The 13,366-nt window shown below is 37.3% G+C and overlaps 2 protein-coding genes across 5 annotated transcripts in view; one reads left to right on the forward strand and one right to left on the reverse strand.

The window, feature by feature from the left end:
- Ccdc191 (coiled-coil domain containing 191) overlaps positions 1-6,644 on the reverse strand; it is an 89,678-nt gene extending 83,034 nt beyond the window's left edge. For 3 of the 4 annotated variants that reach the window (XM_063224994.1, XM_063224993.1, XM_013151838.3), the window contains exons 1-2: positions 6,492-6,644; positions 4,082-4,120 (exon numbers count right to left, since the gene is read on the reverse strand). In XM_063224994.1, the coding sequence (XP_063081064.1) occupies positions 4,082-4,120; positions 6,492-6,581 (129 nt within the window). In that variant the 5' untranslated portion in view covers positions 6,582-6,644. The remainder of the gene's footprint in view (positions 1-4,081; positions 4,121-6,491) is intronic. The other variant, XM_063224995.1, reaches the window with a different exon arrangement.
- Positions 6,645-6,828: 184 nt separating this feature from the next.
- Qtrt2 (queuine tRNA-ribosyltransferase accessory subunit 2) overlaps positions 6,829-13,366 on the forward strand; it is a 38,518-nt gene continuing 31,980 nt past the window's right edge. The window contains exon 1 of the mRNA XM_005003408.4: positions 6,829-6,954. The gene's annotated coding sequence lies outside the window, so the exon portion shown is untranslated. The remainder of the gene's footprint in view (positions 6,955-13,366) is intronic.

Genomic DNA, 13,366 nt, shown 5'->3' on the forward strand with positions numbered 1-13,366 from the left:
TAAACCCTTTCCACAATTTTGACCGCAAACCATACTAGACAAGAACCAAATCAAATTAATGGTTAGGTTCAACGCTGACTAATGGTTAGATTCAATGTTGGGGAAACTTGACTCAGTTGTCACCTAGTTTGATCTGTGGCCAGAACTGTGGAGAGAACTGAGTTCATGAACCAAGGCATCACTGTACATAAGAGAAGAGGTCTAGCCTATATTTCAGTAAAACACTGTGTCAATTTATATTTTTAATAAGTCTGGTAGAAACCCTGTTCTGTTCCCAGCACTGTAGTCAGTATTGGAAGAGGGAGATGCAAAAGCTTTTTGTTCTTAAAGAGTTCATGTTTTTAGTTTGTTCCATTTGCATGTGTACCATTAACAATTGAAGAGTTCTAAGGCAAGACAGTGATTTTAACAGAACTGGAACACCTTCAAAAGTTGATTACCCGGTACCTATCTTATATACAAACACATCATTTGTAAGGGAAATGTCTCAGTCATTCCTATGATCTTACAAATGGGCCTCAGGTCCCAAGGATCCCCAGGAAGGCAGAAAGACTGGTTACAAAGTAGCTTGTCATTTCTTCAAGACTAAGCAACACAAACACAAGTTTAACAGACCCTGTATGAATATTGCATGTTCATTCATAGTAGCTTTGTAATATATGTGTGTGTATACATACATATACATATAAATATTTATATAATATTTATATAATATTTATATAAATATAAATATTTATATAAATATAAATATATATATATATATATTTTTTTTTTGTACCGAGAATTAAACCCAAGACTCTGCGCTCACAAGGCAGGCACTTATGCCGCTGAGCTAAATCCCCAGCCCTTTTGTTTGCACCAGGGACTGAACACATGACTGCGCACTTGCAAGGTAGGTGCTTATGCTGCTGAGCTAAATCCCCAGCCCCTGTAATGTATTTTTTTAAGTGCCTAATTCTTTTTAATTTGCTGTATAAAAGCAAATATTTGATACTGTATCAACAAATGAATGTATAAATGCCAAAGTAATTCTTAGGAAAAGTATCAAAGGATGGGATTAGGTGGTTGAGGTAGGTGATGGGGATTTATTTACCACAGGGCATTTTAAACTGAGCTACAGGGGAAAGCTATGGATTGTCCTTTTAGAGGACAGAGATTCCAGGCTGAAGGAGTAGGTATTCCAGGTGGGATCAGCCTATATAAATTTGTGCACACACACACACACACACACACACACACACACACACCTCTATCTAATGTATGGTAAGGGGAATGGCCTGACAGATGCAGGATGCACACAGAGTATCAGTATACAGCCTGCTTCACGATACTTGATATTATAGCCAGATTGACAATATATTTTAAATGGCCATCTGCGATTTACAATTTCATCTGATGCACGAAAAACCACTGAATGTCCACGAGTGGAAAACTGCTAAGTTGGAAATGTTTAGAAAGCTCACAGAATTGGGATAAAGAGGAACTATAAAGCACAGACTGCTGCACTTTAGTTCAATTGTCACAGGACTCACAGGACTAGCCAAATATCTAGCCGATTCTAAGGGATTTCAACATCCCTGAGGATGACTGACCTATTACCTCAGCCTCAAGATTTGCTTGATTCTCTGTCCAACACCCTTCACCCTCAACCCCACTTTAGCAACCCACTCATGCAGTCACTCTGAACATGTCTTGCAGAATTTTTCATTCCTTGAACCAAACTGACAATGCTCTCACTAACTTCAATTTTCTATCCACTACCATTTCATCCCCTCTGCTCTCACATTAATATCAGACCTAAACAAGCCCTCTAGTCACCATTGGTCATTCTTTCTTCCTAATCTATGAGTCTCTTAAAGGGTCCTCCTCCTCCCTACCTACTCAGTGTGGATGTTTCAACTACTACGTCACATCATTCTCGAATCCTTTGCAATGAAAACCTCCAAACCTGGATCAATCTAATTTGCCAATTTTGGTACTATGAAGAATTGTGATAGGTCCCCAGTGCTGCTGAGCAATCTTCCTTTTCTGTTCTAAAGCAAGGCCTTTCTTAATCTTCAGTCTCCTCCATACCCTTTCCAGATACTCCCTGCTCTTTCTGCACAACATAGCCTCAGCTGATTTTGAGTGTGGTCCACTCAAGTGGATTTGGAGCTCATTGTAACTGTTGAGGGTTTATGCATAGTTGGTATATGTTAGAGAGGAAATCAGAAGACAGAGGACTGAGCAGAGGTAACAGAACAAGCAAGCAAAAACAGTGCTAAGAAAAAATAATTGAGGAGAGGATTTCTAGAGTAAAAAGGAGGTAACAAATGCAAATTGAAAAAGTTTGAGAACTATTAAGGAACTGCTGGATTTGACCAGGAAGTCATTTTTAATAACACTTTCTATAGCATAGAAACTGAACTAAGGAATGGAAAATGGAGCCAGGGATTTAGCTCACTGGCACAAGTGCATGCCTGGCAGGCAGGTGGTCATGAGTTCAATTCCTGGTACCAAATTAAAAAAAAAAAAAAAAAAGAAAGAAATGGAAACTGAATGAAAATAAATGTGTGCATGAAAGAGTAATTAAAATACTTAGGCAAGGAATTCAGACTATACATCTAAAGACTTTAGATAAGAAAATGAAATCATTCAGCAATTGAAATGGACTGCATGGTCAAACAAAAGACTTACAGATTTTTGTTCAGATGAGATATTTGAGGGCATAGTAGCAAGAAAGAGAGCTACTGTAGAAATGATAAAATCTCAGTCAAATTGGTTCATGGCTGTATGAAACAGGGAAATGGTACAGATAAGACAGAGCAGAATTTTAATCCTATTTTACTTAAATCTTAACTAAAAGATTACTCCAGAAGAGATGGTAACTAGCTATGTCAGAAAGCCCTGCAGGCACCTGGCACAGGAACTCTCAAAACCACATGCAAACTAGGCTCACTGGATGTTGAATGGTCCTCTCACAGGCCAGCCTTCTGAATCACACCTTCTGCAGCCGCAGGAAGCCTCTCCTGCCCCATCCAGATGAATGCCTCTCCGCCACAAGCTTCTGTAACATCTTTGATTTTTCCACTGATTTCTGGTAAGCTTTTCATACTCCACAAGACCAAATACTCTGGGTGCTCAAAGACTGCACTTGCCCCATATCTGTTCAAGCTCTAGTGCCCAACATAGTTGGTTAGTACTCAGTGGGCACTTAATAAGTACCAGCCCATCTGGCTTTGTGCTCATACTGCATGTCTATTTAGGTAATAACCCTTCAAAATACTACCTGACAGAGGACATTTTCCCAGAAAAATGCTGTATGATTTTGAACTATAATACACATTTGAAGTGACCACAGCAAGCTGCTAAACTGGTACTCAGAGGAAATGCCCCTGAAGTGGATTAAAAGTACTTTCAATCTATGGTATCTGAGACTCAGAAATATACATCTGAGGACTGAAAGAAATTTCAGAAGTAACCTAATCCAATGCCCTGTCATTGAATGTTCACATATATTCTTTATTAGCCTAACATTAAGTGTCCTTTTAGAGTCTACCAGAATACCCCCAGTGACAGAAAACATCCCTTTATGAGGATGCTCACCCCATTTCTGGATTGTTCTAAATACTAGAAAATTCTTATGATACACATGTAGCTTTTACCGGTTGGTCCCGTGTCAGTGTAACTATAGTACAGTCTTTAATCATCCAAGAAGCGCTTCCCTTCCATTGCTCCTTTTCCCCTCTTTATGGAATACTCATGACATTTGAAAGGGCATAACCACACACCTCTCATCATCCACACTTAAATGCTTTCATCAAAAACAGAATAATGAAATGTAATTGTTATTATTATTACTAGTATTAAAAATAATACTTGATTGTATTTTATACTTATAATTAAAAGTATAAAATTGAGACAAATTATATGACAATAGGGTAATAAAAATGGTAAAATAAGTGCAGATCACAGATCTATTAGTATTTTTTTCTAAAACATAGTAAAGTATGTCCTAGTCAAAAATGTATTAGTATTTCTTTTTCACCTGATGATACTTGACTCTAAATTATTCTTCTACCCAATTTTGAAATATTCTTACCTTAATCCAGTAACTCACATTGTCAGGATCAAAAGCAGGCTGTAGAAAATATATACAGAATATTAATAATAGCAGTATCTTTATCAATGGAGCCGCTTAATCTATCCTTTGGATTAAATCATATAAAAGTATGCTTTTAGTCTTTCCCCAAAAAGTTTCACTGGAAAGTTCGGTACAGTCTACCAATAAAAGAACACAAAATTACAAAGAGACCCAAAGATGTCTCTGGACATTATTTTTTATCTAAGCCTCTCCTGACATTCTGATTTAATTGCTTTGGGACTGGGCCCAGACATAAGTATTTCTTAAAGCTCTCATGGTTATAAGATATAGAAATGCAGGATATAGTATTCTTCATAAGAACCCAAATAAGCACTGACTAACCAGATTACTGAAGTGATTTTCCTTTTGGGGAAGGGTATGCTATTCTCCTTTTTTCCCCAAGAGTTGCCTGTAGCCAGGGGCTTTTCTATCTTTACCATATCAGAATGTCTTGTTGACATTTGGTCAACAAGAACAGAGGTGTTAGGATGAGTTAATCATTTGACTTCTACTGTTTTACCAAGCAGAAAACAAATCATTTTCTACCCTTATCATTCAGGTATTAATCTAAAGTTAGAAATAAGACCATTAGAACATCTATTTTCTTTACTGTTACCTCCCAGCCGCTTGCAGAATTCCCTTTAGTAGTCGCTTAACCAATAGTCTTTGCTTTGCTAAAACTTCAGGTGAGTTTTCAAAATGAGGTATCTCCACTAGCATACTAAGACACAGAGGTAGGAAAGACATAAAACTCTCTTTCATTTACCTAACACTTCACTTTCAAAGCATCTCACAGATAACTAATAAATGAAGCTGTACTACTGAATAACTTCCACTGCAACAAAGAAAGAGCTGATTCTAACAAAATATAACTGAACTTCAAGGAGCTTGCGTTTTAACTTTTTTTTTAATCTTCTGTCAATGAGCAGATCAGCAAAAAAAAAATCCTTCCTTTTGGATTCCTAAGAGAGTGTCCTAATTTTTCACCTTTCTTCATCAAGCCTATATGCATAAGCTATTTTGGATCCAGCCTATTATGCAACTGATCCATTGCAATAGGAGCAACCTCAATTTCTTTAATGTCCAAGGGTATAAGCCCTTCAGTATCTGGAGCAAAATATCTACTAAGTAAAATATGTCTAGAGCATGTAATTCATATACTGTATTTTATTTTTTTGAAATTTTGTATTATTCATTTAATCTGAAAGTACACAGACCTTTTCCTCCAAAACCACAATCCCACATTCTTCCCTCTCCCCCTCCTCTTCCCCTTCTTCCTCTCTCTTTCCTACCAGATATCGAACTCAGAGTCTCCTGATTGCCAGGCTGGCACTTTCACTACTGAGCTAAATCCCTAGCCCCACTCGTATATTTTAAAATAAACCACAAAAACAATTGCTTAGGGACCTCTCAGAGGCCACTCATCTACAGAAATTTTTTTTTTAAAGTAAAGAGCAACTAAACGGTGAAAATAGTTGATGAAACTGCTCTAAAATTGAGAACTAAGAAGCCTCTCTTAGTACTCTCATTTACATCTACAGTATTTACTTTTGTGACTGTTAAAAAGGTAATCTGGAAAGTATACAAAAGGTGACTGACTGTATACATTTCAAGTTTAAAATAGGGTTATCATTTTTCATATTGTCAGGCGCTGATGTATTAAAAGAGGTAACAAATACTGAGAGGACTTTTTCGGGTGCATGCAAGTAACTCAATCAACATCCTTAAACAGCCCATCCCCAGTATCACATAATTGTTTTGGGCGAAATTCAATGTGTATGATGTATTTTGATCATATTCATGCCCCCTATTAACCGGCCTTACACCTCTACCCCTTAAGATGGTTGAATTTAGAAATTCCCATGCGAATCAAGTACTGCTAAATTTTACAAATACTTGGATTACTGAGTTTATGCGGATAGTTTACGTAAAATTGGAAGGGAAGGCATATAAATAGAGCATTCAAAACGTGATTTCTTCTTTTAAATAAAAATTAGTTGCTCCAGATTTGCAACACATTTTTAAAAACTGAAATATGCAGGACGTTTCCAAAAACTGGTGACAGGAGTGGGAGAGGGCCAAGCCCGCGAAGTTCCTTCACTCTGATGGGTATTACCAGAGCTCCAGGGTTTTAGAAAAAGCGTTAGATGGAAACAGCTCTTTCACGATGCCGCCCACTAGAGGTACAGAGACCCTGCTGCTTCTAGAACTACTTTTTTGAGGGCAATGTTGGCGTTGGTGCAGTCAAGGCCAGGTAAGTATGCCCTGAATGGAAGAGGGAGGAAGGACGAGAGGGCAGCGGCTGGATTCCGGACTGGGGAGCATCTCAGGCCTGTCCCTGCCTCGTTAAGCTCCCGATACGGATCACCTTAAAATCTGGCTTCCTTGTAAACCGCTTCCAGCGATTCAGGCCCCTGCTCTTCCCTGAGGTGGACCTTTCCTGTGGCGCCAGCTGCATTTTCCAGGTTCAAGGCCCGAGCCCGGCCAAAGCAGCAACAACCGCTCCTCCTCTACCCACGCCGTTTCCGTGTTGTTCTGGGAGTTGTAGTTCCTATACTCACTCAGGAAAAGCCGGCGTTGTACGCCCAGAACCACTACTCCCAGAGGGCTTTGCGCAGTCAGAATGCTTCGCTCAGTTACCACGGCAACAGCGACGGTCAACCTGGTTTGCTTTCAAAGGACCTCAACTTCTTTTTGGCCCTTAGTAATGACGTACTGCTCCCTGATTGGCTCTGTGTTGGAGGCGGTGGTTCAAGGGGGGGACTGAGAATTCTGAGAGCAGGACACGTGGTTGGGAGTTTGGGGGTTCCAGAGACTTGGGAGGTTTGCCGGTAGGTACCTCTTATTCTTTGCTAACGCGGGGCTACAAGGCATGAACGAATCACGTGGTGCGTAGGCCCTTCCTGGTTATGTTACAGATTTGCAATTTTACTGGTTTATACGTTCCTCCTTTTTTTGTTTCTTGGCTTCTGCAAGTTCGAATACTCTCAAATCATTTGAGCGTCGCTGACATCTCTGAAAGCAAAGGGCCTTCTTGAAACAGGCCTCTGGTTAAGTTCCCAGAGGAGATTTTTTTCTAAACTGAAGGGTACTTGGGAGGGCAGGATGTTCTCGTGTGACTAGGCTCTTAGCGAGTCTGGGGCCCCAGAGAAGCCTTTCAGGTAAACAAGTTCAAGATTATTGGCTAAGCTTGAATGTCAGGAACAGTCCACTCACTTATATATGAGTTTATGAAGCAGAGTGGAGATTTACATCTGGTGTTTTGGGCCAGCAACTTACTGTCAGACTCAGTTTTTCTCATTGACAAATCAATACAAAGCCATCAGATGTAAGTTAAAGTTCACTTTAAATTGGTGGAAAACGAGGTTAGGGAAACTGCGCTCAGAGGCTGAAGTGATCCTAGGACCATTCCTGTTAAATGTCCACTAGAAACGGAGAGGTTAAATAATTTGTGTTACATTCAAACTATGACATATCACGAAGTCGTTCTTTTAAAAGGGTAAAATTAAGTTCCATGTCTCTTCTTTGGGATAGATATCCATTGTGTATTTCTGAAAGAAAAACAAAATGAAGAAGTTTCCATTTCTATAAAAGTAATCTCCTTCCCATAGAAAAGTAACCTCCCTTCCATAAACAAGTATATTTAAATGCTTCAGTGAATACGGGAAAAAAAGTTGTAGAGACTGGGAGAATGGATTAGAGGCAAAGGAGGGAGAAGGGAAAAGAAGTGCACAAATAATGCTGTAGCAAAATTGGAACCATGTCAAAAATTTATCTTAATATTGCAGTTAATAAGTAAGCAATAAGTAATATTGCAGTTAATAAGTAATCATTCAGCTCTAAAGCAAGACTTCCATTATTTATTTGTTTATTTAAGATTTTTTGAAACAGGGTCTCATTATGTGACTGGCCTTAAACTCATGATGTATCCCAGGCTAGCTTTGAACTCATCTCAGTCTTCCTGCTTCAAGTGCCCAAGGTCTAGAATTACAGACATGCACCACCACACTAGCTTGACTACTATAAATACTAGCTCTGCCACTTCCCTGGTGACTTTGTTAGCCTTATTCCCTGATTTGTAAAATACAGATAATAATAAATAGCATGTATGTTGTACACTTGATATGAGGGTTAATGAAATTAATATATAAAGAACAATACTTGATGCATGGTAAATACTTCATAAATTTATTAGTTACTTCTATTGTGTTTTTCAATAGGAGAAATTACTGTGACTTTATTATCAGTGACATTTGACCTCTGCCATCTTAATTTGTATTTTCTATTTTTGTTGTGCTTTATTTGGTCTCTCTAGTCTTCATTGGATGAATTAGTTTTATCTCATTCTCATCAATTTTTATAATATGTTTGGAGATTATTCATTCTGTCACTTTTTTAAAGTTTGTTTCTAAACTTTAAACACATAAACAACAAAGTTTAACATTATTCAGTATCTCTTTTCCCTTACCAAATAATGTAAGAATTGTACAATAGATTCCTGTGAATAGTCTCATTTTTTACTGTTTTTACAGTTTTTATCATTTCTGTATGTCATTGCTGAGTATGCTCAGTGTACCATATTATTTAGAAGTCCATCAGACTTTTTTCTGTGTATATATAATTATTGTAGAGACTGTGTGGAAGACATGGGGAGATATGGATGTGTACTTGTAAATATTTATAAATTTCTTTTTACAGAAAATGTGATCACACGAGCTTACTTTAGCCTCTTAGCAAGGTTTAGACATCTTTCTGTGACAGTATGTATAGAAGCCATTAAAGAAACCTCTACAAACTGTCAACTAAATAAACCTTTCCCCTTTTAATGTTGAGTATCAGGTATTAGCTTCAACAATGAGAAAAGTAACTCAAGACACAGATTAAATATTTCTGTTTTAAAATTTAGATCTTCGACTCATTTTGACTTTAGTATATTGTAAGATACATGATTCTAGATTAAGTCTTCTGTGTGTGGATATTTGAGTTTTCCAGTGCCATTTGTTAAAGAGACTATCTTTCTCCCACTGTATATCCTTGGGCCCTTTTGTCTAAAATGAAACAGCCAAATATGTTTGTTTCTACATCCTCTGTTCTGTTCCATTGATTCACATATCTGTTTTTATGACAGTGCAATTCTGTTTATCACAGTAGCTTTGTAGTATAGCTTGAGCTCTGAGATTGTGGTCCCTCTTGCTTTACTCTTGTTTCCCGGGATCATTTTTATATTCTGGGTTTCCTTTGGCTCCATATAAATTTTTAGAATTGTTTACTCTATTTTGGTAAGGAATACTGTTGATGTTTTGATTGAAATTGTATTAGCATTGTATATCAGTTTTGGAAGTATGATCTTTTAGACAGTATTAGTTCTGTTTTTCCAGAAACAGAGGATGGCTTTCTCTCTTTGATCTCCTTTTTTTTCAGAGTACTGTAGTTTTAATTGTAGATCTCCTATGTAGAGGAAATTTTTCAGATGAAAATTTGACTTCTTCCTTCATACCTTTTCTTTCTCTTGACTGCATAATGTTTCAAAGACTGTGTTGAACAGGATTGATAATAGTGGACATTCTTGTCCTGTTCTTATGGGTAGAGGGGAAGTAAGTTTTTTCCATATTTTATATGATGTTGGCAGTATGTTTGTCATAAATGTCTTTTATAAGATAGAGATAAGGTCTTTCTATACCTATTTTCTTTAAGGTTTTTGTTATGAATAGAGATTGGATTTTGTCAAATGTTTTTTCTATGTCTGTTTAGATGGTCATATAATTTTTATCTTTCTTTGTATGTGATGTGTTACATTTATTGATTTGCATATGTTGAACCATCCTTGCATCCCTGGGATGAGGCTTACTTGGTTATGATGTATGATCTTTTTGATAGTATGTTGTGTTGTGTTTGCCGGTATCTCATTGAAGAGATTGGCATAGAGCTCTCTTTTCTTGCTTGAACACTTGTCTGGTTTTGGAATCAGAGTAATGGTAGCTTCCAGGAATGACTTTGGGACTACTCCTACCCTTTTGTTGATTTTGTTGAAGAGTTTGAAGAGTATTGGCATTAGATCATCCCTGAAATTCTTGTAGAATTGGCAGTGAAATAATCAGGATTTCTGGGGATTTCTTAGCTGGTAGGTTATGTATTACTACCTAAGTTTCACCGCCTATCCTTGGATCATTCAGGGCTTTTATATCTTCTTGGTTCAGTTTTGATAATTGGTATGTGTTTAGGAATCTAGCCATTGCTTCTGAAATCTCCAATTTATTGGTGCAGATGTTTGCAAAATAGTTGATAATATCTTCTGGATTTGGAAGTGTCCATTGTGGTTTTACTTTTTAAATTTCTAATTATATTTAATTGGTTTTTTTCTCTTTTTTTTGGTAGAATTGGCTATGTGTCTCTTTTGTTTATTCTTTTGAAGAATCGACTGTTCAATTCAGTGAGTCTTTGTGACTTTTTTGGTGGTATTTGTTTTGTTTTGTTTGTCTCAACTTCATTGATTTCTGGTCTGATCCTTATAATTTCCTTCCTTGTACTGGCTTTGGATTTGGATTGTTTTTGCTTTTCTAGAACCTTGAGGTGCCTATTAGGTTATTCATTTGAACTTGCTTTGTTTTTCTGAAAGGCACAAGGAAATTTTTTTAGCCCTTAAATATATACATGTAAATAAACTGACAGCCTTCCGTTTGCCCTGGCACTTTAATGATTTTTTTCTTAAGACTTTTCCAGAACTCCATCTATAGAAGTAAACTGAAAAACACAGTAACAGAATTACAAAATACAGAAAAAGCAAAAGAAAAACAAATGATTACAAAGGCAAATAAAACTGGGAAGTTTAGAGACCATTTATCAGTTTCTTGAACTTTGCTTCGATTCATTGAAGCATTCCTAAACATATTTTGAAAAACATATACGTGAATATTTTTGTATGTGTGTATCCATATTTGTGTATGTCACTTCATAATAAAAACTTGATTTTGAAAAACAGAAAAGAAGATCAATTATGAAACTGTTTAATCCTGGGCATGGTGGCGCAGGTGTGTGATCCCTGCCAGTGCTTTGGGAAGTTGAGACAAGAGGACTGCAAGTCCAGCCGGAGCAGTTTAGGGACTTAGCAAGACCCTGCCTCAGAATTGAAAAGCCTAGGAGGTAGTTTAATGTGTAGGCCCTGGTTTCGCTCCCTACCTAACCAAAGAAAAAACTTTACTGTGTGCTTCATTGAACAGTGAATGAGTAAAGGACGGATTGGTTCTTGTAGCCCTGAATAAATTCCATTTTGTAGTTTTAAATGCTAACCTCCAGCTGAACACATGCTCTGATACAGCCCTCAGATTTCCTAATACTCACTGACCATATAGTAGTTTATCTTTTATAATATTTTTTCTTAAACCCAGTTTTCTGCTTTTCCTTGATTAGTTTTTTCCTTCACCAACATGTTGGATTACCATGATTAGGGCAGAATTTTTAAGAAAAATTCCTACATCAGAATATGAGCACACAGCATCAAAGTCTTGTAGTATAAAAGAACACAAGTAAGCGTTTCTGTCTAGCTTACCTGTTGTATTCAGTATGCTAGACTAAGGATTTAAATTGGATCTTTAAAGTTATGGGTATTAAATTCCTGGGATTAAAGTGTTATGCAAGAACTGTTATGTTCATATATTGAGTGTCTTCCAAAGCTATATGTGTTCAGAAGTGGTACTTTTGGAAGGCGATTATATCATGAGGACATATTCATGAATTCATTCACTGATGCTTTCGTAACTGAATGTGCTATTAGGAACCTAATCTGGAAGCCGGTATCTCCCACCCTGGTGCCTCCCTTCACTCTCCTGGCTCCCATAGATTGAGAGCAGCTTCTTTCTACCATGATGTTCATCAGGCTGTTTCTGTCTTAGAGCCAGCTGACTGAGGACTAAGCCATGAGCCAAAAATATATTGTCCTTAAAGTTGTGGGTGTTGGGTGTTCTGTCCCAGTGAGGAGGAAAGTGACCATAGCAAGAGTCCGTCTCTAAAGTACATCAAAAAATGGATGCCCAGCCGGTAATCCCAGCACTAAGGAGGCAGAGTCCGGAGAATAATTGGGAGTTCAAGGCCAGCCTGCACGATAAAGTGAGACCCTGTCTCAAAACAAAACAAACAACAGATGCTAGGAGTCTCTTGAGGAAGCAAGGACATATAAGGACAAGCCTTGAGTTAAGAAAGAAAGATGCTGCTTCTTCAATTGAGGAAAGTATAAGAGAGGGAGACGAGAAATGCTTTGAGATTGAGGGATGGCAGATTACTCTTCAGGCTCCTCTCTTAAGTGGTTAAACTGTTATTCTTTCCTTATTCAAAGAAAGAACTGAGAAATCCCCAAGGGAAAGATGAGTTTTGACAGCTGAGAGACTGCGGTTCCAGGTCTAGCTACCATATATACTCCTGGAGAAACCTGTGTCCAAATTTGAAGAAGCTAAGCTTGCTGTATTTAGAAAACCTGTGGACTTCCTTTTAGTTGCATGTGTCTATATAATTGTTAAGTAATCTTCTGATTCTTTGTATGCATAACATTATATTTGACCTCCCAAATAGTATACAGCTGGGCAAGAATGCACTAAGTGATCTACTTTCTTGCTGTTCTGTTGTTTTTAGCGAATATAATCTGATTTTGTTGTTTATTTTCTGAGGTTGATCATATGAGCCTGTCCCTAAGTAATAGGTCTATGCTGGGTATGTGGACAAGATCAGATTCATAACTTTCCGGCAGACCAGATCCAAGACTGGTGGCCTGTGAGGCCTTTGAGGATTAAGGAGGTGGTGGCCATTCTTTGAGTATATGTGTCATTCTGTTGGTACAGGTCAAACAGCTTGCTGTTTAATTTTTATGATGTTTCACAGTTCTTGGAAGGAAGACATGCTTTGCAGATTTCACATACAATTTTGAAAAATCAACTTTTTTCTTGGAGTAGCCATGGTACATGATAGGATGCTTTTTAAAAAATCAGAATATGTCTTGTACCTGTCAGATTTACTCTAACTCAAAACATATAATATGAAGAGCACAGCCTTTTTGTTGAATACCTACCAGCCATATCTGACCTGCAGCCCACCTTTTTGTTATTCTCTTTTTTAAAGAATGTTATAAGAAATATAAAAGACAAAGGAAGTTTTGTCACTTCTATACATTAACTATATTATATATTTTATGTGTGTTCCAAGGCTTTTCAACTTCACAAAAAATAAATAAAAACAAAACAAAACAACAATAAAAGT

This window comes from Cavia porcellus, unplaced genomic scaffold (genome assembly GCF_034190915.1).
Source record: "Cavia porcellus strain 051 isolate PalLab524CR breed Dunkin Hartley unplaced genomic scaffold, mCavPor4.1 scaffold_15, whole genome shotgun sequence".
NCBI classification, from domain to species: domain Eukaryota; kingdom Metazoa; phylum Chordata; class Mammalia; order Rodentia; family Caviidae; genus Cavia; species Cavia porcellus.